We start from the raw sequence: 23,440 nt of genomic DNA on the forward strand, positions 1-23,440 counted from the left end.
AATAGGATTTACTTAGAGACTTAGAGAAGCGATTTCGTAAAAATGGCTCCACAATATAGTTTCAACATCAGGGTTTTAAAGCAGTAGTTAAATAGTCAGTATAATCCATTCTAACAAAAACCATTTGTTTGTCTGTACATCAACGCACATAAAATAATGCTAAGTCAGAGAGAAACATTTGGAACAGAGGTTTAATTTATACCGAAAGCATCCGCTAAGCGAAGATTATTGGAAATTTCGACTTTATAACAGGATAACAAAGACGAGAATGAAATGAAACGACAACACAAAACACTTTACCGTTCAAGTTAGCGGAAAGATATCGTTACAATCACTAATTATATTTTAATTTAAGGCATTTATCATTGTGATGACCTTTTAGATAGTCCCTTTTTTTACTAACCGACTTTAAATAACTTCTATAGAAACGATTCGATGGGAATCAATGCACTTGAACGTGTTACCACATTACCAATTAGGTATACAGTGTCTCAATTGGTACCCTAAACTAATCTTATAAGGAGTACTGAATAAATAATAATTATTTATTATTTATTTATCTCAACCTATCTTCAACTATACAAAAACACCTTATCACAGGACGGATGCATTGATATGGAAATGGACGAGACGTCACAGGCTACTGTTGAATCAGTATTGACTTTAAATTAATTGGAGAAGCAGTTAAAATAAGCACAACACACACAGCACAGTAAATACAAATGAAAAAATAGAATCAATAGACAATTTGGAATAAAGCGATGAGGCTGCTTCTAGTGAATTTTTTACCTGGAATACTGAGTCAATCTGATGGAAAACGTAAGTAGAAATTAATTCTTTGTAAGCGTACGATTAAGCTGGAATTTATCTAAGGGCTGTTTTCGAAATTGAATAGTATTTTATGCAGATTGTATAATCCCATGGGATGGCAGGTTCGGGTGTCACCTTAGTCATCCACGAGAGTGTAATGCTTTTCAACAAGTCATTCGATATTTCTGATATTTTTTTTCTGAAAGATCTAAGATATGATCTAGGGTTATTCTTTGGTAAGCGTGTTTAGAGTTCCAATATTCAAAAGAGTTTGATATGAAGAATTTGTCAGTGTTATGGTATTAGAGGCGTGACGACAATACCCATATAAATGCTGATTAAATTAAAAGATTACCAATAATCATATACAAAAGGTACGTAAGTAACTTTGTTTCGTTTACTTGGTGGGAGGGCTTTGCGCATGCCCGTCTGGGTAGGTATCACCCACTCATCAGATTTTCTACCGCCAAACTACGTACTCAGTATTGTTGTGTTCCGGCTTGAAGGGTGAGTGACCCAGTGTAAGTACAGGCACAAGGGACATAACATATTTGTTCCCAAGGGTGATGGCGCATTGGTGATGTAAAGAATGGTTAATATTTCTTTCAGTGCCATTGTCTATGAGCGGTAGTGACTACTTATCATCGGGTGGCCCATTCGCTCATCCGCCTACCGATATCATAAAAAAAAATATAACTTTTACTTAAAAAAAATATATACCAAAGCGTTTTATAATATAGTCAACAAAGGCCGAAATCGAAGTCATTCGGGTTTATAGAATAGTTCTTAAAAATTTTATGTATTTATTTGAATTCAAACTTTATGTCCTAAGCATAGCATTCAGAATCGATAGGTCCGTTTCGTGTGAAGCAGTCCTAAGCCATTCCCGTTATCTGCTCCTGTCACATCGTAAACCGTGGACGCGTCACTGTTTTCTTTTATCACTTATAGACCGTTTTTATGATTTCAGATATGAGCTTCGTAAAAAATTACGAAGCGCATAGATTTATTTCCATAGAATTTGGGCAGACATAAATCGAAATAATATTTTTTATGGTACTCGTGCAATCTTGGGACAGCGATAAAGTTGAAAATGTTTTTTTTTTTCTATATTTAATGTGAGTTGTATCCTCGTGGCCGTGAGTGAATTGCGCAGGAGGTGTTATGGTCCACAAAAGTGTGCGTTAAATACAGGTGTACTCTTTCTTAATCTCATAAACTGATGACACGGCAATCTGACAGAACCGGAGCTACATAGGTCAGCAGCAGGAATAAGAGTTTTATGTGCTTTTTTGTTGGTGGTAGGGCTTTGTGCAAGCCCGTCTGGGTAGCTACCACCCACTTATCAAATATTCTAACGCCAAACAGCAGTAATCGGTATTGTTGCGTTACGGTTTGAAGGGTGAGTGAGCCAGTGTAACTACAGGCACAAGGGACATAACATCTTAGTTCCCAAGGTTGGTGGCGCATTGGTGATGTAAGCAATGGTAAATATTTCTTACAGCGTCATTGTCTATGACCACTTACCATCAGGTGGCCCGTTTGCTCGTCCGCCTACCCATATCATAAATAAAAACGAGAGTACAAAAACTGCCAACTTTAAAGCTTTGAGCTACTACTAAAGGGTAAGGACGGAAAACCCCAGTATCTTTTATTAGCTTTACCTGGAGTAAGCCTAGAACAGAGCTGGCTGCCTTATGTAAGCTAGATATTTCGACTCTGCGTATAAGATTCGGACCTCATGTGACTTAATTTTTTTTTAATGACAAATATTATACAACAAGGTCACCAAAATGTGGCAATTATTTTAGCAATTTTTCGTGCTTATCTTAATCAGACTGGAATCCTTGACCATTGGTTAAGATTGCTATATACATGGATTACTTCCACATCCACTGGGTTACTTCGGTTCGTTATGTTATTTGTGTGCGTGCTTGTATAATAAATGCATTGATAATTTATGAAATCAATATTATCAGTAACATAGACAGAAAAATATTTTATTATCAATAACGGCTCAACACCGAATTCGATTAAATAATAATTCGTGAATTCAAATTTGGTACTTAGAGTCAGAGCAATAAGTGTTATAGTTCCGTGGATTATTTTATATGTTTTGTATAGCGGAGCTACGAGGTTAGGGTTGTGACACAGTTGAAAGGTTATCACATCAGGGCTGCTCAATATAAAATAATTTTATAATTTTATGTTTTCAGCAATATGTTTATTATTGGATGGACCTACCGTTTCGTTTTTTTTTTAATACGATTAACAAATTTGCTACTGAAGCTAAATCTATAATATCGTTTTCGGTATTTTTAATATTAATAATACTTTAGGATTTTATGGTGATCTTTTCTACTGTCAAATAGAAATGCATTTCCTTCATGAATGACATTATGAAGGGTCAGATAGATGGTGTATGATGATGGCGTTGCGAATGGTAGGACTAGGAATACGCCTTGTAGAATATCGAAATGTATGTTACTGTTTTTATTTATCGTATTTCACGGTTCCAGTTTTTTAGAAAAAGTGGAGGGGAGAAAGATGTCAGAGTAGATCTCTGACCTGGTGGGTTATTTGGTTATATGAGTTCTGTCAAAAACTTTTCAATCATACGTTACATATAAAAGTCAATTTTACTTCATCGCTTACCTGACGACTGTTTATTGAACTGCTAATCTTTTTGTGATTTTCCTACTAGGTACTGTTGTAGGTATCTAAATTATGCTAGTTCAAAGGAACGTTAAATAGGGGTATATTTGCTCTGCGTCACAACAAACAAACTAGTTTGTTTCGTAAACATCGACAGATTATCCATGTTGTTATTACGAGGTATGTTGTAGAATGTTTTTGGTTGTTTACCAAAACCCACACGGGCTTAAATGTTAAAATATAAATTAATAACAGAACTACCGTGTTGCTGTAGTGTTGGGCGTGTTCAGATTCTGTACACGGCTTTGGATTTATATCCCGGGTTCGGCAAGCTTTACTGTCATGAAAATCTTAGTAACAGCTGGAGTAAATTCAAAGGTGGTTGAGCTTCCTGCACATATGCGTAAAGCTGGTCCTGCGTCTGATCTCCTACCATTGTCGTATTGTTATGCCATCGGAATATGAGATTGATGGAAAAGAGATTGCTTTGTATGTGTATGTATATACTCCTGCAATATATCCTGCGTGGTGCGTTGCTTGATTTGCTACTATAGTCCAAATTATAGACCACGCTAAATTTTCATTTTTATTGGTGATCAAAAGCCTATTAAAGTTTCGCGTGACCTCCTCTGGGCCGGTATCTCTAGATCACTAGATGGTTTAACCCGTTGGTGTGTAATTAGTGTACTATCCAGCTTCTACGTTGTGTTACAGTAAGTTGAGTTTCCCATTATAAATAAATTAAACATAAAAAAAGAAAAAGAACGACAAACAAATCTCGGCAGGACTTCTTTTTAAATTTTTAATTACTAATTAGATCTGTATTTATGTTATGAATTACACGGAATATTTTAATTAAACCACTCTTTTTTCGATGTTCTATGAATTCTGAGTTTTGTACATTTATTTGCAAGCAAGTATTTCAGATATTTCGTCTAAAATATGAAAAGTTAAAAGTAAGTTTAGTTTTCCAAATTTTTTTAAAGTATATATTTTGCAACCCTACAAAGCACATTACATTAATCGGTCAATTTCAGACAATTAAATACTGCTAAAATTATCTGGGCATCACAAACCAGTAAATACAAGACACTTTGAATTAACAGAATTTTTGATTAGTCCGAGTGATGAAATTACGACATTTTATTGAAATCTTTACTTTTCCTGATTTGGAAGAAAAAAGTAATAGAGATCAAAAGCCGAGTCCCTTGTCGGTTCTTCTCGGTGTAATCGATAATTTGAACAGGTAGCGAATGAATACTGAAGTCTCGATCCGAAGGAACTTGTAAACGTCTTCCTTTAGATTCGAATATATTTACTTTCCACATCAATGTTTTGACAGAGATGGAGTTTAAATATTTTGAACTGTAACAATACAAGTAAGATTCGATGAAGAATGTCGTGTGGAATCTGAGAATTCAAATGTTGACTGATATTTGTATTGCCTGTGAATATCAATTTACAATTTTTTTTTTTCCATGATGGATAACTAAAATAACATTGACACAAATTACAATATGTATGTATACACATAAAAATAAAAAAAAAATAAAGAAATTTAAATAAAATAGTGGAGTAACAACTAGTAATTGCTGGATTCCGTTCCTTAGAATTAGATATCAGAAGGTTTTGAGCGTATTCCACCACGCTTTGTACAAATGTATTGTTTTCTCAAATGTTTTCTTTCGCCAAGCAGGATGATAAATTCAGAATTTGAAAACTCACGGGCACTTGCTTAGCCTTAAACTCGCTAATTTTCGTCAAATTTTGCATGGTCCAGTAACTGGACCACTTTCTTGACCTGACTTTTAGCTTCAGTCTGAGAACTTTCGTCACGTAGTTGTGTCTAAACAAAACACATAGAAAGAGCTTTGTTACATGCAATTTGCATAAATTCAGAACGGCTCATCTTCATAACATACGAAATTGCCTGCAGTATTAATTAATTCTCCTATTGATAACAATATCACGGTTGAGAATATCCTCATAAGAAGAATGAGGTGTCCATATATGAATAGTTTGATTTCTGACAAAAAAATTGGTTGTAATAATTCAGTGAATAATAGACACGAGGTCATGAGCCGTTTTTCATAAAACACGAATTTGTCGAACCTTTTCACAATGGCCATTTCCCTATTCGACCATTGTTACAATCCTCTAAATCTGACCCTTGTGATGATAGTTAATAATTTCTCGCTTAAATCATTTCGACAATGGCCGAGAAAAAATGTAAAACGTTAATACTCACAGACCGAAATTCTAGTACGACAGGAAATTTGGAAGATTAAATACCAGCACAGATTTAAGAGATAAAGTATTGTGCATAAATGTGTGCGCAATCAGAGGCTTATTCAATTTGTACCGACATATTGTCACAGCACATCAAAGCCGCAAAGGAGCCATTGAGAGAACATTGAACACTGGTTGGTTTGGGTTTTGAATCGTAACTTGGAATAATAATGAATTTTGTTCATTGTTGTTACGTATACATATTTAATTGTAAAATATATTTTTAACATATCTTATTGAATTGTGTTACTTGAACTTTTATTTTTATATAAAAAATGGTTCAAGCAAGTGATATGACCAAAGAGAGTTCAAGTGTAGAAGAAACGACATGATATAATTCAACTACTAAAACTATTCTCAAAGTACAGACAAAGAACTGACCGTTTAAAGTCCATGCGAATGAAATGGATAGTACGGATCTATTCTGGTTCTATTATTCAAAGTATCGTGTAAATAGCGACAAATGTATGAGCAGCCCTGTTATTTTGAAGACGCTGACTTCTTATCAAGATTACATTCATGGGACCAACAGTCAATCTCGTCGCGTTGAGATTCGCGCTTTATTTCATTTAATATAGAAAAGTTTTTAAAAGTTTCGATAACTTTGGGTTTATCGTCGCTGGGCGTCTGTTTTAAAAGAGTATGTGTATTTTTTTTTATTTGATCTAAGCGTATTATGAAAACTTTTAGCAACAATGTTTACTTTGAAATTTGCGTTAACTACATTGCAGATGTAGTGTTATATCACTAATTCCGTTTCTTAATTTGAAAGTTACAATTTGTCTTTTTTGTTTTCATATAAATCATCATTGATCAATATTTATTTAACAAAAATAAAATCATCTTCAACCGATATAATAATATACGTAAACTCATTTTCTTAACTTTAATTGAGTGTTTTCGATCAAAAAGAGTAATTACTTAATTTTATACCAGATCGGATCGATGTAATCTACTTTCCGATACTTTAAATTTGATTCAATCTTGAAAAACGACAGTTCGAAAGTGTTTGGAATAGCCTACTTGATTAAAGTATATTTTGACTTGATTTGGATGAGTATAATTTTGGAAAATTATTAACCAAGTGAATATCTGATGAATTCAGTGACTTATACGTTGATATTTAAAATATTGTCTTTTGCTAGTAATTGTTAATTCAAGAGATTTTCTCTCAACTTTTGGAAAGATATTGGTGATATAATAAATTATTTTATAATGGAAAATCTGTAATTATCTCACTGTCGTGGAAGTTCTCGTGGATTTTCCTTCCAACATTATTTTCTCAAACGATTCGGATCTTTAATTATTCAGTGTTTTTTTTTATTACATCAATCGGGTTTAGATTTGTCTTACAACCAACGACGATAAGATTATACGTGAGACTTGAAACTAACGATAGGCGTTAAGTGATTGTGCTAACCATTTTGAAACATGTCCTCCAGATTCATAATACACTAGTTTATAAAGGATAATAAGAAATTTTGTCGTTCGTAAGAATCATAATAATTGTATCCATAGTTTGCATCGTATTGACAGTTTCAAAATGTTTAATTATTCTAATAATGGTAATACTAATTATTAATGATAAACCACCATCAAATGAGTTAGTTGCAGACGATTATCTTGGAAAAAAGTATGGCAAATATTTTGAGGCCCCATAATAAATAGTTAATTTAATTGCAAACATACACTACTATACATCCACCTTAAACACAAACAAATACACACATATATTCACAGATTTAAATATATTTTTTAATTTAAAACTATTACTAGGCGACTTTAAAAAAATGGAGTTTATCAGGTCGGTCTCTTTTTTTTTTGGGCCTCGGTAGTTTTGTCAATTATGGTTTATTTTTTTATCTTCTAAGTTTATTTCCTAAGATTTATTATTTCTATTCAATTTGTAGTAGGGGAGGCGAAGAGGGGATTTTTGCAGTGGCTCGAGCGTGTCAGATAAATATATAAAGGAAGAATCCTTGTACCCTTTAATATACTTTTATAAAGTATGAACCCTTAGTATGGGGGCGTGTGTTGAGGAGAGCCTGTCAGATTAGTAAAAAAAATCGATCCTCTGAAAAACGCGAGCGCGTCAGAATAAGTAATGACAGATTAATTACATTTAGAAAAGTGTATATTTCAATAATCTGACGATTTGGGCGTGGCGTAAAGAAATTAGCGAGCTCTGAATTTGCAAAAAAAAAAAATTTATCTCGATATACTCGAGCGCGCTTCTAATTTTTTTTAAATCGAAGGAAACTCCGTTGGAAACAAAGACATATAATATTCTGACGGTTTCCATGGGGCGTTTTTGTGTTTGGTAGACGCTTGACGCTGTCGCGTGTTTGTGGTGTTTTGCTGATTTTAAGTGATTCATCTTACATCCATTATAATCATGATTGACGTAAGTATAGCGTGTGTTTTTTGTAAAAAAGAAACTGGTGAAAAAATCAAAAAAAAATCTTCAGAAACGTTAAGCCTACTGTAAGAAAATTGAGCAACAAATGGAAAATTGGAGCCAACTTGGTTACTTGGAAAAAAATCTACCTGAAGCTTATGAAGATATTGTCATAACACCTGACATTTCAGGAGATACTCCTGATTTAGGTACGTTTTATTTCATATATTATACTATCATAACATAAATATAACATAATGATCATAACCATTCTTGGTTACAGAACCCCGAGATGACGAGGATGTCCAGGAAATTGAAGAAGTGGTATCAAACTTCGAAGATGAATCAGCCAGTGAAGATGAGAATTAACATTTCTATTCGTATATTCCATACGGGTCTCTGTTTGATTTTTTTATTAATAAATTATACCTCTTTTATATATGAATACGTATACCTTGTTTCTAGAGTTCCTATAAATCGGTCAGAAGAAGAATAATCCTTCATATAATTGTCAGATTATTATTCAGGAAGACTATCATATCAATATGAACCCCCTGCATAAAAATCTGACGCGCCGGAGGTTCCCAGGATCACGTTTTTTTTTACAGAAAAAAATAATTATTCCTATGGGCCGCATCCAAATCGTCAGAAATTTTAATACGACACTTTTGAGGGTTCTATATACATATACTATGAATTTCTGACACGCTCGAGTAACTTTTTATTTTTTATTTTTCAATCTCTTGTTATAGGCAGCCTCCTTGACTTAATCGTCTGATGAATATATAGTGGTTGTCAGAAATATACAGCGTGTTTATACTATAAATGGCTGACACGTTCGAGCACTTTTATACCAGTGATTTTTTTTTACATTTTTAACAATGATTACCCGCTCTCCTCCCCACTAAAATTAAAAACTTGTAATAAACTTTTTTCTTTTTAAAACATTAACTTTCGAATTCAATAAGTTTCCATGACGCTCGAGAAACTGCAATTTAGCATCCCCGCCTCCCCTACTATTATAAATAAGTGTAAAAAAACTACTCGATACCTTTGCAGATTTATGGTTTTTATTTTTAGGCTGGTAGGTTTTTAGTATATTGAGAAATTTTAGCTAAATTTTATTAAAATTATATAACACTTGTAAAAAAAAAATCTTATACATCAATTTTATTTGATTAAATAATTAAAAGTAACTCCCGAGCTCATGCTGCGATGCTATGAATAATGCTTAAACTTGACTCATTAAGTTGTAAGTTAAGAGTTTATCTATATGTGTCGCTTCTGATTCGACATAAATCACTAAACTGGAACAATAAGATTACTTAGTCTAGACATGTAATTCATTACTATCACATAGTACTACATGTTTTCAAACATATATTATGTTACTATACTATACTATTTAAAAAAAATGTATTCTTGACTGGACTTTGAGCATATAATTTTATAGTCTTATAAGTTCTGACGACCTCTGTGGTCGAGTAGTTTGTACACCGGTTTCATGGGTACGCCACTCCGAGGTCCCGGGTTCGATTCCCGGTCGAGTCGATGTGGAAAAAGTTCATTAGTATTCTATGTTGTCTTGGGTCTGGGTGTTTGTGGTACCGTCGTTACTTCTAATTTTCCATAACACAAGTGCTTTAGCTACTAACATTGGGATCAGAGTAATGTATGTGATGTTGTCCAATATTTATATTTATTTATTTATTATTTATATTAGTTTCGCACGCGGCTTAACCCACGTTTTACTGAGGGGGGAAAGGGTATTGTTAGAGTATTTTGGGGCGGATTCGTAAGCACCTCTAAGGTAACTCTAAGTTACTTTGTCCTTTTCTGTAACATTAACAATGTATACGCAAAATTTAATAAATATCGCGAGCAGTTACTCTTCTATCGAGTATATTGTATTTGTGTATTTACTATTTCACTAAAAATCGTTTCAATGTTACCAACGTTACTCAAAAGAAATATGTCGTATGACATGCTACCTTTAGGTGACGTTTCTCTTTCTGTCTCTTCTCTTTCTGTCTCTTTCTATTGTATACGATTTTATTTCATGATATTTAAACTTAATTTAAATGGTATTATTTTAATTATTTAATTATTTCCAAATATTGTTAATTTATTTTACAGTTACTGTTAATTAATACATGGTATTCAGCGAAAGCAACTTCATTCAAACCGGGTCCCCCACGACAGCAGTCATTTTTATTTATTTTTAAAAAAGCTAACCAAGTAGTTATGTAGGTTAGGGGTTGCCGGAAATGTTGCGGAAAATTGCCGCGAAAGAGATTATAAAAGGCACTTTCTAGAGCGCATTTGATGCAAGATAAGCACGACCGTTCGTATCATGTATGTCCGTTGCGTAACGTTCACAGGTCAACTACTAGCGAGTAAACAAAATTACGTGTCAACTACTTCTCCTTGATAATCACATTTAATAATCACATTTAAGTTTACATTGAGTTGTTTGTTTCTAAAGTGAAACTTCGTTGGGATTCGTTGCGATGAGAGTCAAGTTTAAAGGTACAATTTTGTGTAATGTGTCTGCATAGAAATATCAGTAATAACATTGATTTTTGTTACTTTTAACAATTTTAGATATTAAATTTCATATCTGTGATAGATATTTTTGTCAATTACTAATTAATAAGATAGAATATGAAGATTTTGAGACAGTCTTACTACACCAAGTTCAACACATCCGAGTTATTCGAATTTATAATTAAAAAAAAAACACTTTTAATTAGTCAAAATTTTAATTCGTATTACAATATATTTATAGATATGGTATATTATATACATATACGTATATACAAATATATATATTTTTTAAATTATTTAATTATTTAAAGCAATGAAGGACTAGGAGTTCGTATTCATTGATTCAATACAGAACGATTCAATTAAGTGTACGCCCTTGTAAATTATAATGTTGTTTCTTCTGACTATAATCAAAACCGGTATTAATATTTTTTATAATATAGAATAAAAGCGAAGCGTCCATAGCGCAATGGTTTACGGGCCCACCAGCGATGTAAAAAGTCGCAGGATCGATCCTGATCCCTTGGGCTATTGACGTCTCCACTCCTAACACAAGTGATAAACTTAAAAGGAGGGGTAAATAGGAATATTAGTAATTCCATAATTAATTTGGGGCATTGCTAGAATTCATTTTTTTTTTTAAAAGAAAAAATATAGTATGGACGGGCAAATGTGCCACTTGATCGTAAGTAGTCTCCAACGCCATTTGGACTATTCCTTACGTCAATGCGCAGTTAGCCTTGGAAGCTAAGATGTTATGCCCCTTGTGCATTTACAATGTCTTACTCAATCTTCAAACCGGAACACAACAATACTAATATTTGTTGCTTGGTAGTAGAATGTCTGATAAGTGGGTGTTACCTACCCAGACGGACTTGCACAGCGCAATCCAGTAGAGAGGCAAGTTTACATTTAATTTAACAATGTTAAGTATAAAATTTGCAAATGGTTGTAAGATTTAATTTGTATTCTTTCATCAAATCATTGATTCAATGTATTTGCTTTATATATTGCAAAACATAATTAAATTGTTTAGAAGGTAGACTTAACGTTCAAAATAAAAATATTCTTTATTCAAGTAAGCTCATAAATTGACTTCTGAATCGTCATGTTACAGTTATGAATTAAATTTAAATCTACCACCGGTTCGGAAACTATATTTTACCGAGAAGAACCGGCAAGAAACTCAGTAGTTAATCTTTTCCACCATTTTAAATATAGAGTTATAACAAAGTACAATTAAATTTTACTCAATTTACTATCAGTCAAGCTAAAGTTGTATATGAAACTTATATTTCAATTTCAATTTGTGGAGGCATAAGAATTGACATAAATAACTTAGAACTAATAATAAGTCAAGGAAACTTAATGAATAGAACTCCTGCGAAGGATCGGAGAATGCTTCACGAGGATTCGACAACTATTTTTATTGTTGTAGTTTTGTTAGTCACGGAATCAAAATAGTTTGCATGTGCTCTTCAATGATATATTAAATCAGATAGGAACGTATGACCATATTAATTCATCTGTATGTATAAATTGATTTGACGAGTCGCACTTTTGAATATTAATTAATCATTGTAAATTTGTTACAGTGGACGAGCAAAATGGATCCGTCGATCAAGAAGCTGGCGGGTCACACTCAGATATGCTAGACCACAAAAACGGCCACTCGAAGATATTAAAGCGGTTGGAGACTGTTCCAGATATCAAGAGGGATACATCAGGAATTACTACCCAATACATAGCGACCGGCATAGGTAATGAAATTATGAAACATAACTAAATAATTCTTTAAATATATTAATGGAAAATCGTAGAATTACTTTGACTATAACTTTTCAATATATAGAATTATATTATGGGTTGTGTGTATCTAATAGATGTTGATACAGGCAGGCTAACCTCCTTAGATAAAATAGGTCAAGAACTATCTATCATCAAAGCAATGGCGCCACTAATACTTGTGATAGAATTTCTACATCTTATCGAAGGTTATTTATTGAAGTCAAAATATAAAAATATGTTACGCAGTAGTGTATCTTTATGCTGCGGCCACACTATTTGGATTCGCCGTATCAGGATAAATATGACTAAATATGTAGCACATCGCGGTACAAACGTGCGAAATTGAATACTTGTCGGGGCGCTGTCGGTAAATTGGCGCAAATCAAAACGTTTTGTCCCGTTGCTCGAATACCATAATATGCGAATGTGTGGACAGAATCCTCGTCAGGAACAGAAATTTATATCGAGACAGTCTGACATGAATTATAAAAATCCATATTAATTAATTTTCAGAAAGTTTCAACTATAGTCGGATAACTAACCTTTAAGATTTTAAAGACCGTTTTACCCGTTCTGAAATTTCTGTCCTACTCTTATTTCAATGTTTGCCTTAGACACAAGCGCGGTCACTATTTATATATAAATAATACACAAAATAAAGATGCAGTACTTTTTTCTCCCGTTGATAAACTCTTTTTTTTAAGTATTAAATTTTGAAAATGATAGTAGAGCAAAGGTTAATCGAAAATATATTTTCTTTCAGTTCTCAATAATGATTATATTTATATTACGACCGCTGGCCAAACACTAATTTTACAGACCATAGAAGTGTCTAATTGACATTGAAATATAGAATCTGTCATTTACTTACTTTTATTTGTAGCATGATCTGTATGTATCAAGCTAGCAGTAGCTACTAAATTGAATACGACTACTACTCTTACTAAAATATAATACTTAAATATACTAAACGTCTCGTAAATAATGCACACATTGGGTTATAATAATGATCTCTTTAAAATTTAAATTATACGATTGTGCTTATTTAAAACATGATTATATATCAATATTTTATCGTACATTATATTTATGTAAAATATTTTTGGGCCATATTTTTACGAATGTCACTAATAATTCCTCAGCGCAATATTTCTTATGATCCAATTCTGGCGAGGTAATTTAACCTACTTATTTGCCACAACTGAGTACAAAAAAAGGGCGTATCAACCAATGTATGATTTTAGCGCTAGTAATATGATGCTTAATATTACCAACATCATGAGACAAGTGATTTCTATGGGTTGATGCATTTTTAATATATTCTTGTAATCAATAAAAATGTTCGGTTTTCAGTCAATCTTGGAGCGTTTGCAGCTGGTGTCTGCGTCGCGTGGTCATCATCCGCACTGCCACTGTTCACATCTGGACAGGTTGAGGTGAGCTTATTGATATATTTGGATTTCATTTTTGTTTCAAAATGTTAATATTTTGGTTTGGTTCCCAACAAACTAAAATCCAAAAGGGGCCATAAGGCCATTTTTTTTCATCCAGAGCTGTTCAGTAGCTTGAAGTTAGAAATTTGACATTGCTTATATTCCAAAAATACGTAAAGAAATTTGTCATACGCTTGATCTCTCTCTGTGGTTTTGTTGGATTGCCGATCCATCAAAATATGAGAAAAAAGAAAAGAGCATTATCTTGCGTAAAATCTCGGGATAGAGAAAGCACTTGTCCTTGGACAAGCCCTTGTGCATAATTGTGCTCTTATATAACGTCAATCTCCGCATAACTTAACTAAACATTGAGATTACCAGAAATGTGCACATTTGCAGCTGATAGGGTTGATTGGAACTAATTTTCAGTTGCGTTGCAAGATTTGATTTACAGACTAACAAGTGACAAGAAATAAAATATTCTAGAGAACATTACAATAATACATTGTAATAAGAATCGTAAACCGTATTTAAATTATTCTCAGTCGTACCAAAGGTTATGTATTTAAAATCCTTGTAAATTTTAATTTGCACGCAGTTTGAAACAATATTTCTTGGCAGGCTATAAATAATATTTTCATAACCCGTCCAATAAATAATACCCTGCGGGCGCCGTCTTGGATTTGGTAGATAGGCGTTTTCACTTTTAGCATTTTTGTCGTTTATAACATGAAAAGTAATTATTTAATTACAATTTATTGTGAAATGTAAACTGCATAATAAAACATTTGAACCAAAGGCATATAGCAATACGGTATTACTGTTTGGGTAGTTGCCGGTAGAGCATGTGATGAGTTAGTCATACCTACATAAACTGGCTGCCGTAAAGTCCTACCACCAAGTACAATTACATTAGTAATATAATTGATTGGTACTTATACAGCCTCACTTTCCATTCAGAAACTCAACTCACTCGCAGAAACTTTTTATTTATTTATTTTAAATTACTTATTGTAAAATGGACGTTAAAAAAACCGTCCGTATGAAGCGTACGTAAAGTAATGTCGGTATTCCCAAGACAAAGATTACTGACGAACTTAATGAATCTTAACTAAGGGATGTGTTTGAGGATCTTAGAGTTTGCTAAATTGAATTAAGAAGAAACTGTGTGATAGTTTGACATACTTTGGAGGAAAAATTGAGATAGGAAATTTGTATCAAGTGTTGTATCATTCCAGCCTCGAAAACGATTGAACGAGTGTGACTTGATGGGGGTGAATTGTTTGTTGTTATTCGCAAACAAACTTTACCTATAAATGCTGATCAAGTAGATGTTGTTTGTTTTGTCGGATTAATGTTGCCAGAATTAGAGAAATCAGTGTTTATCTAAACACCCGATATCGATAATTAGTATGTCAACTATCACAGCTGGTTTTGAATGAGAAGTAATTACATATTTTAATTTATTTCAATGATTTTTTTTTTTATTTATTTTATAATTATAGATATTTATTCAAAAATCAAGTTCGAATATCGAAATATATAGCTTATTAGTTAGCGAATGGGCAAACGAAACAGTTTAAAGTGAACTAAGTTTAGTATAACTAAATACCATTCGTAGAATACCTTGTCAAAATAAACCATTTTTAAAACATCATGTTTAAAAAATCAAATTGTTAAGTATATTTATTTGGATTCAGTAATGGCTGATATAATACATTTATTTGGATTCGATAAACGATTGCGTGTAGATACTATAAATTTTATTATTTACAATATTTAACTTTCCACAAGATTTAACACGTATTGCGTTCACTGGTGACAGAATGGCTCTTTACGTTGATATATAAATCTCATTGCTCGTTCATTTTTCATCCAAAGAATCGGAATTACGATTCAACGATTCTCACAGTAGGTATATCATCCGCCATTCCACACGGTCTTGATACATGATCCTAAGATTTTTTTATAGTAACCAACTTTTCAAGTGGTTTGACCATGTTTTTATCTCGCAGGAGATACTGATTTCCGTGTTTTGCCCGCAAAGGGGTGTTGAGGAGAATTTCATTGAAGCTGAGTGCGACAGAATATTCATTAAAAAATATCTTGAAAACATCCCCGTGGGTCTTATATATAATCTTTCTCAATATATATGCTATCTTACGCATTTTTTAAATCGGACTTTTTAATGTTCTGATATTCGATTTTTTATATGTTTAGACTGTTTTCTATTATCTCATTATTTTTATTAATTTTATATTGTTTTATTTTATCAATAAACTTTTTATAATTATAGTTTTTACAATGTTGACTTATACTTCAACTCACAAGTAATTTTAGAACACCTGTAAAAAACATTTGGCAGTTACCCAATTACTTACGATGAATTTTTGGTCTATAGTGTATTTTTGTTGTACTATTTGTGGTTGTCAAATGAATAAATAGATACTTTTTTATTATAAAGTGTTTTTAAATGATCAGTGTAAGAAATCTGCTAAATTGACAAAAGAAATATTTAACATTTAATGTTTGCAAATCAAAGTATTTTATTCTGAATAGTCAATGACACGACGCGATGCCTCTACAATGTTCCTATGGCTCTTATAAAATCATCATTATAATAAAATGTTTTCAAGTGGTCTCAAGACTTCCTTTAATAAGACGACCAAGGTTTCGTATTATATTCGTTGCAAAAACTTTATAATTTCCGTAGGTTTGTTATTTAAATACGGCTGAACAAACTTTGGGCATGTAAGCACTCAGCTTACCTTAGAAAGTAAGGATTTTATTTCTTGAAGCTAAGCGTTATAGCCATGGGGAAGAATTGTAATTATGAAATTAGTAAGTAGCAATCAATGAATGACATTTTAAAAAATACTAACTTTCCACTTATTATTAATGTAGTGTACACAGATCTGTAATAACATAATTAGTATTATACTTATATTTTATATGAATATATATTATCTGTGCATTTATGTATCTGTCATTTCGAGTGACACACAACGCGGAAAGCACGGGAAAAGAAAAATAGGCGCACGGTGAAGACGTGTATGCACAGCGAGCTGATATTCAAATATAATATCTATTTAATGTAACTTGTAAATCGACCTTACATGTGAACATTACAATTAATTTAAAAATCATCAATTCTGCTATCGGACGTACTCGTCTTAGCGCCAAAAGGTCGCAACCATTTCGATCGCTCGCGCGTTTTAATATTATGATATATAAAACGTAAATAATAAAATAACATTGCATACTAAACCAAAGAGATTGAGAAAACGTGCAACCTCACACTCGACACGAAACAAAAAAAGCTTAAAACGAGGTTTTACTAGATTGTATTGTCACTGGCACTAAAATTGTTGCAACATTTTAGTTTAAGCGAAAACTTATGAAACATAAAAAGTGTACTCTATTTCGTTGTACAAGGCAAAATAAAGTGCACGATAGATACACTAATTCGTCTTGTTATTCTCGGTTTTGCTTGTTACCTTAAAAATAAAGCACAAGTTGATATTATTATAAGCTATTAACCTATGAATATTAAAATTCTAGAAAGTTCGTTCAAACGTCAAAGATTCTTGGAGTTAATGCAGTCTGAATTACGTTGAAATTGTCTTAAAATTTGAAATGAGAATTTTATTATTTGTAATCAAACAGAGTATCTTTTTTATATATTGCTGTTTTATGGTTGGTCGTTGTATGATGGCCGTACATCCGGAACAGACAAAAAATACTACTACAAAAATTAAAAAAAAACTAATTAAAATTATAAAGTAAACATCTAAGAAAAAAAATACATTATAGGAAAAAACAAAGAAAAAATATAAATACCTCTTACAGCAAATACAGCAGTGACATGAAAACAGTGTTATGGTAAAAACTATTTCCTTGTGTTAGAACTTTATGCAATATTATTTTAGCGGCCCGGTACGTGCTTCGCTACGTATAAAGTGATATAATACAAAAATGAGTTAGAACATCGATTCATTTCTTAAAGAAATATATGTACTTAATTGCTAGCTATTTCGACAAGTCCGAACAAACCCTGAAAATTTAGTTTGGATAGATGAGCCCGTTCTTGAGTTATAAAGTGACAACGAAAAATCCCACTTATTTTTATATATAAGATAATATTGCCCCTCATTGATCTATAACTAGTTACAACTAGTTTATGAAGCTATAGATTCAGACTTTATTATTAAATAATGGGTGTTTTTCAAACACAAATAATTCACTTCAGATAATAATGTACAATTCGGTATTTAAAATGTACTGTTTTTTTTTTAGTTTCCGTCGGCGAGATCTGAGGGCTTTTCAACCAATGGCACACATCCAAAACTCGTTGTAAGTGTCCGTCGTGATGAATTGTTCATTTTTTGGCGCACGTTTTTGTTGATTTTTATTAATCGTATTTGAATCTGTATATTTATGAGACGTCTGTAATGATTTATTTATCAACGCATACATTAAAAATGTTTAGATCTACAAAGTCAGGGGAAATTGAAAATTATATTCCGAATACCATAGGAACTTAATGAACTCTTTATAAATAGTTCATCTAAAGAAGAAAGAACCTTTTTTACCTTAAAATTAATAAAGTTATCTGCCCCGGATGAATGAGTAATTTTATATAAATATTAAATAATTCTTATATAAATAAATTGTTGTATTAATCTATGTATATCGTGTGTTTTTAAGAGCCGCGATGGCTCAGTGGCTACAAGACGTGGATGGTGATTTTGAGTTCAAATTCGGGCCAAGTACTACGCAGTTTTCATATGCTTAATTTGCACATGTCATGAAACGCTACCGCATACAGAACATAAACATTCAATTATAAACTAAGACAGCAGAACCCTTGGTCCTGGTATTAAATTTCGTGACTAGGGAAAATACACTGGGTTTTTTCCTGGGGGAAATACTCAACAGCAGCTAGAGTATGGTGTTTGGCAGTGACTACAGAGCAGAAATCGCGTGAATGTGTTGGTCCTATTCCTGATCTCTTTCTGGCAGTGACCGATTTGCCGTTCCATCGGAATTTGAGCATGATAGGGAAAAATATTTTCATGATGAATGAGCTCAGTATAAAACGACGCAGTTTATCATTTACTAATTTAATTGAACTTAGAAAGTTACAAAGTTTATTTAACAAAAGATGTCTCAAGCATATTAAATTCATCGTGCAATTTTAGCTTTATCAATAAATCCATTTAATTTATACTACAATATTTGATTTCTTGTAAATAACTCGAGAGCGTCTATTTACCTTTGTAAAGTTCATCGCCTAGTCAAATCGAAATGATCTTCGTAAATAAATATTAATTAAATCGAAGTAAACAGATTGAGAAAATAACAAAGTAAATCAGAATTTAAATTTAATTTACAAAACGACTAATACTAAATGAAGTGTGTTATACATATTTTATTTTCTACTGAAAACAAGTATGCATTTTAAGGCTTTTTAATTAAATTACGTAAATTTGAAATACTAAAACTTATCAAATATTTATTTATTTATTGATGTATTTAAATTGTATCTCTCTGTAATTGGTCTGCAAGACGTTGCTAAACACTAATGAGTCTGCCCGTCGTAAGATCCAACTATATTAATTTTTTAGTCCTACATTTTTTGCTGTATAATGTAGTGTTCATTATTAATTTTAGCTTATACACAATACACATATATAATACAATACTATTATTTCGTAATTAAATTTAAAAAAATGCGCTAATCTTAAGATCTATCACCAGTCCGATTTGGAAATACTGAATGATATCAGAATGTGTTGTTTCTTTTAGCTTACAGAATCAGAAGCATCTTGGGTTGCGTCTCTTCTGTGTCTTGGTGCGTTTTGGGGCGCGGTACCTGCAGGGCTCATTTCTGAACATTTCGGCAGGAAGAAGACGTTGCTGTATCTCGCTCTTCCGTTAGTTGTGTCATGGATCCTGGTTGCTTCTAGGTATGACATCTATGGTATGGTTTTCTATTGAAAGAGTCTCAATAACAGTCCGATGTTTGGGTGTTGGAAGTTTTTACACTCCCGTGCCTCGAAAAGTGAGTAAAGGTGAACTCTTTCGGATCGTGTCGAATTTGCATCACACCCGATAATGACCGTGAAGGAATACGAATTGCACTGGTGTTGGGCACATACTTGCGCACTATAATATGACCTGCTTAGTTGGCTGTTCTCGCTTGACATTAGAGTTGAAGATAGATTATATAGATCTAATAATATTTTAGATACAATATTTTTTCTAGCTACTTATAAAAATTAACGTAAACTTCAATCACGTCAACAACATCAGTTGAAAGTTTATGGGAAAATAAATTGTTCCTAAACCTTATATACAAAATAAAGTATCTTTTCATTAATTTCATGATTTTTTTTATGAAATGGTTTAATTTGCATCCACAGTCCAAATGTCTATGGCATTTACGTCGGGCGCTTTGTGGGTGGGATGGCAGTCGGTGCCTTCAGCGTTGGAATCCCTCCTTACATCGAAGATATCGCCGAGAAGCATATTCTACCAGCTCTAGTTAATTACTACCACGTCCACTTCGCCTGTGGTGTTCTTTTTGGATACATTATTGGTAAGTCGGCATATCGTGTCTAATAACACTCATTTAAAACATACTAGTGGTCGTGAGGTATTAAGTATAAAACAGTAGTCTAACATAATTTCATCGTGACAGAGCAACCGACAGACAGATAGACAAAGTTACTTGCATAATGAAAATACAACAAAGGTATGAATAAATAAAATAATTACCTCAAGCGAGATGACAAGAATGCCAGTAGATGCATAAATGCTAGCAGAATGTCTTTCTTGAGTAGTTGTTTCCATTCTCCTTGTAAGTGAAAATGTTCTCCCGCTACCAGCGGAGATGATTTTTTGTAATTGGAATTATTGATTTTTTGGAATCAGTTGTGCGAAGCATGAACACAGAATTGAAACAGAGATAAGCTGATTTTACAATTATGTAAGTTTCGAGATTACTAAAATATTTGCAACTAATTACAAGCGAAGCATATTTATTTTGTCCTTACTTTTTTGTTATATAAAAGTCGATTTGTTAGCGCTACACAAGAATTGTATTACATATTCTAAGTTAATATTATGATTTTACGTGAATTTTTTCGGGCCCGGCAAAGTCGTTCGTGCGAATACTAGGAGCTGATGTGGTGGCCTTTTTAGTATTCTCGAACCTGCCCTGTAACGCTCTTGTAATAATTTATATTTATTTTATAGCCACTTCAACCCTCATAACAATTTTTCGCACGTCGCGCGTTCTTGTGCCTATACAAGATTGCGCGATACACGCTTTGAGGTGAAAACTAGTTACTATAGAATATGTATAGACCTGAACTAGTTGCGTTAGCCGATTATTAAATTAGCCGTTAATACATTTCAGCTTCAAAGTCAAGTATTATCATCTCTGTTTTTTGGATTCATTTTAAATATTTGTATTCATTTCTTTTCAGGTATGGTTCAAAGTACATCTTGGTTATCAGTACTCTGTGCAAGTATACCAGTTGCCTTTTTCATAGCGTTTATCTTTCTGCCCGAATCACCTACCTATCTTATGTCACAAGGAAAACAGAGCGAAGCGAAAGCAGCTTTTAAATATTTTCGGGGAATAGACAATGACGTCGATGCGGAGATAAAAGTGTTGAAAGAACAAATTAGAAGTTACGCCAAGAATAGAGTAACATTTAAAGAGCTGTTTAGCTCGAAAGCAACATTGAAGGCTTTGTTCGTATCTTTTGGATTAATGATTTTCCAACAAATGAGTGGCATATATCCAGTTCTATTCTACGCAGAGAACATTTTTAAGACGTTCGCTATTTCTTTGAATCCACCCGGAGCTGCTATTATTATGGGTTTCTGTTTGGTGTCTTCAACATACTTCTCGACGATGTTCTTGAAAAAAGTGAGACGACGCGTTTTACTTTTGGTATCCTTTGCAGCTATGGCAGTTAGTCTGGGAAGTTTGGCAATTTATTATCATCTGAAAGCATCAAATTTATCCGAAAGCAATACTTGGGTACCGCTTTTTACTCTTTGCATATTTGTTTCCGTTTACGCCGCCGGTGTGGGACCGATACCTTGGCTGATGCTTAGAGAAATCTTTCCACCAAACGTAAGAAGACGTGCAACTGCAATCACGGCTGGATTTCATTGGTTTTTGGCTTTTGGTGTGACGAAGTTATACCAGAATTTAGTGGATATGGTTAGGCCTGGTTGGACGTTATGTCACTTTGCTGTGACTTGCGTCATAGGAATTATGTTTGTATATTTCTTCGTCCCTGAAACAATGGGGAGATCATTGGAAGAGATACAAAACGAATTTAATGGAATACATAAGAGAAGAAAACATACGCACGTTATTGAAGTAGAAACAGCATAAGTCTTCGTTTGAGCTAATAATTATGTGACTATACTTTATTTATTCAAATATAGTATCAGTATTTAAAAGAAAATGATATAAATTTGAACTTTTTGCAAAACATAATTTACATTTAAAATGTATTTTTTTTATTCGGTTGCATTTTATTTTTAAACTGATCGACATATTTTTTATTATTTAATTTAGGGGTTGCACTGAATTTGAATAGAAGTGTGCATGTATTTATTTATAAAATTAATTTTAATTAAAATAATTTAATATTTTGATTTGTATTATTTGAATAACATTTAGTTTATGACAGGGCGTCAAACTAAAACTTTGCGAGACACCTAAAACTAAGTTATGAAGTTAAGACAAATCCGAAGATTATACTAAGAGCGTAAGAATTAGCAGCCATAGAGAAAATTATTATTCTGTTCACGGTCCTATTTATGTAATTATATTGATTTACTTATACGTAAAAAGTCTTAATAGTGTGTGTAGGTATTCATTAATAAGAACACTAACAGAACACCAGTTAACACAATTCAATACAATTGAGGCGAACCAAAAAATTAAAATTGACATGCAAATAAATCGCATTTCAATCGCACAGCATTCATAGTAATACTTAATTACATAACATCGCCCTAAGGAATTAGTCTAGTACTTGATGAGAATACAAAATTGCCAAGGTTTAATTGAACATAGTTTTAAATAAAATAAAGTAAAAATAATAGTAATTCGAATGTAAAAATTAAATCATTATATATTTAAATCACACTTTTGAAAAAGGAATATTCTAATAGCTTAAGTTTAAATTTGTTGAACTAATCATGAAAAGTATTTAATTCTCGTAAGGCCTTAGAGACAATATATTATTATTTTGCGAGAACATATGGACGATAGAACATTGAGAATCAATGTAAGGTATGATTGGCATTTTAGACTTTTGACTGATCTGGATACGGCTCGCCTTGTGTACTTCAATTATTTCCACAGTATAATGTCGTATGGCATCCTACTCTGGGGTAACGCAGCTGACATTAATACCATTTTTGTACTGCAGAAGAGGCCTATTCGTGCAATTTATAACCTGGGCCCAAAAGGTTCATTACGAGG

At 32.6% G+C, this 23,440-nt stretch overlaps 2 protein-coding genes across 3 annotated transcripts in view; both read left to right on the forward strand.

Annotated features, from left to right (window-relative positions):
* The window catches only part of LOC113403186 (uncharacterized), a 183,210-nt gene that overhangs the window by 34,578 nt on the left and 125,192 nt on the right, over nt 1-23,440 (forward strand). The gene's annotated exons all lie outside the window — the stretch shown is intronic.
* LOC113403190 (facilitated trehalose transporter Tret1-like) lies at nt 747-22,603 on the forward strand. Of its 2 annotated transcripts, none has more exons than XM_026643655.2 (7): nt 747-819; nt 12,295-12,459; nt 13,841-13,923; nt 18,217-18,273; nt 19,729-19,889; nt 20,346-20,521; nt 21,414-22,603. In XM_026643655.2, exons 1-7 carry the CDS (start codon nt 762-764, stop codon nt 22,337-22,339), a joined length of 1,626 nt encoding a protein of 541 aa, XP_026499440.1. In that variant the 5' UTR covers nt 747-761; the 3' UTR covers nt 22,340-22,603. The 2 variants fall into 2 exon arrangements, with proteins under 2 accessions (XP_026499440.1, XP_026499443.1); XM_026643658.2 differs by lacking the exon at nt 747-819 and adding an exon at nt 6,255-6,394.

The sequence above is a fragment of the Vanessa tameamea genome, chromosome 24 (assembly GCF_037043105.1).
Source record: "Vanessa tameamea isolate UH-Manoa-2023 chromosome 24, ilVanTame1 primary haplotype, whole genome shotgun sequence".
NCBI classification, from domain to species: domain Eukaryota; kingdom Metazoa; phylum Arthropoda; class Insecta; order Lepidoptera; family Nymphalidae; genus Vanessa; species Vanessa tameamea.

What these genes read in the sequence shown, in the direction of transcription:
- LOC113403190 (XM_026643655.2), top strand. Translation starts at nt 762, where the DNA reads ATGAGGCTGCTTCTAGTGAATTTTTTACCTGGAATACTGAGTCAATCT. An exon ending in GAGTCAATCTGATGGAAAAC is followed by an intron (nt 820 to 12,294) that starts GTAAGTAGAAAT and finishes AATTTGTTACAG; the next exon opens with TGGACGAGCAAAATGGATCC. An exon ending in ATACATAGCGACCGGCATAG is followed by an intron (nt 12,460 to 13,840) that starts GTAATGAAATTA and finishes TTCGGTTTTCAG; the next exon opens with TCAATCTTGGAGCGTTTGCA.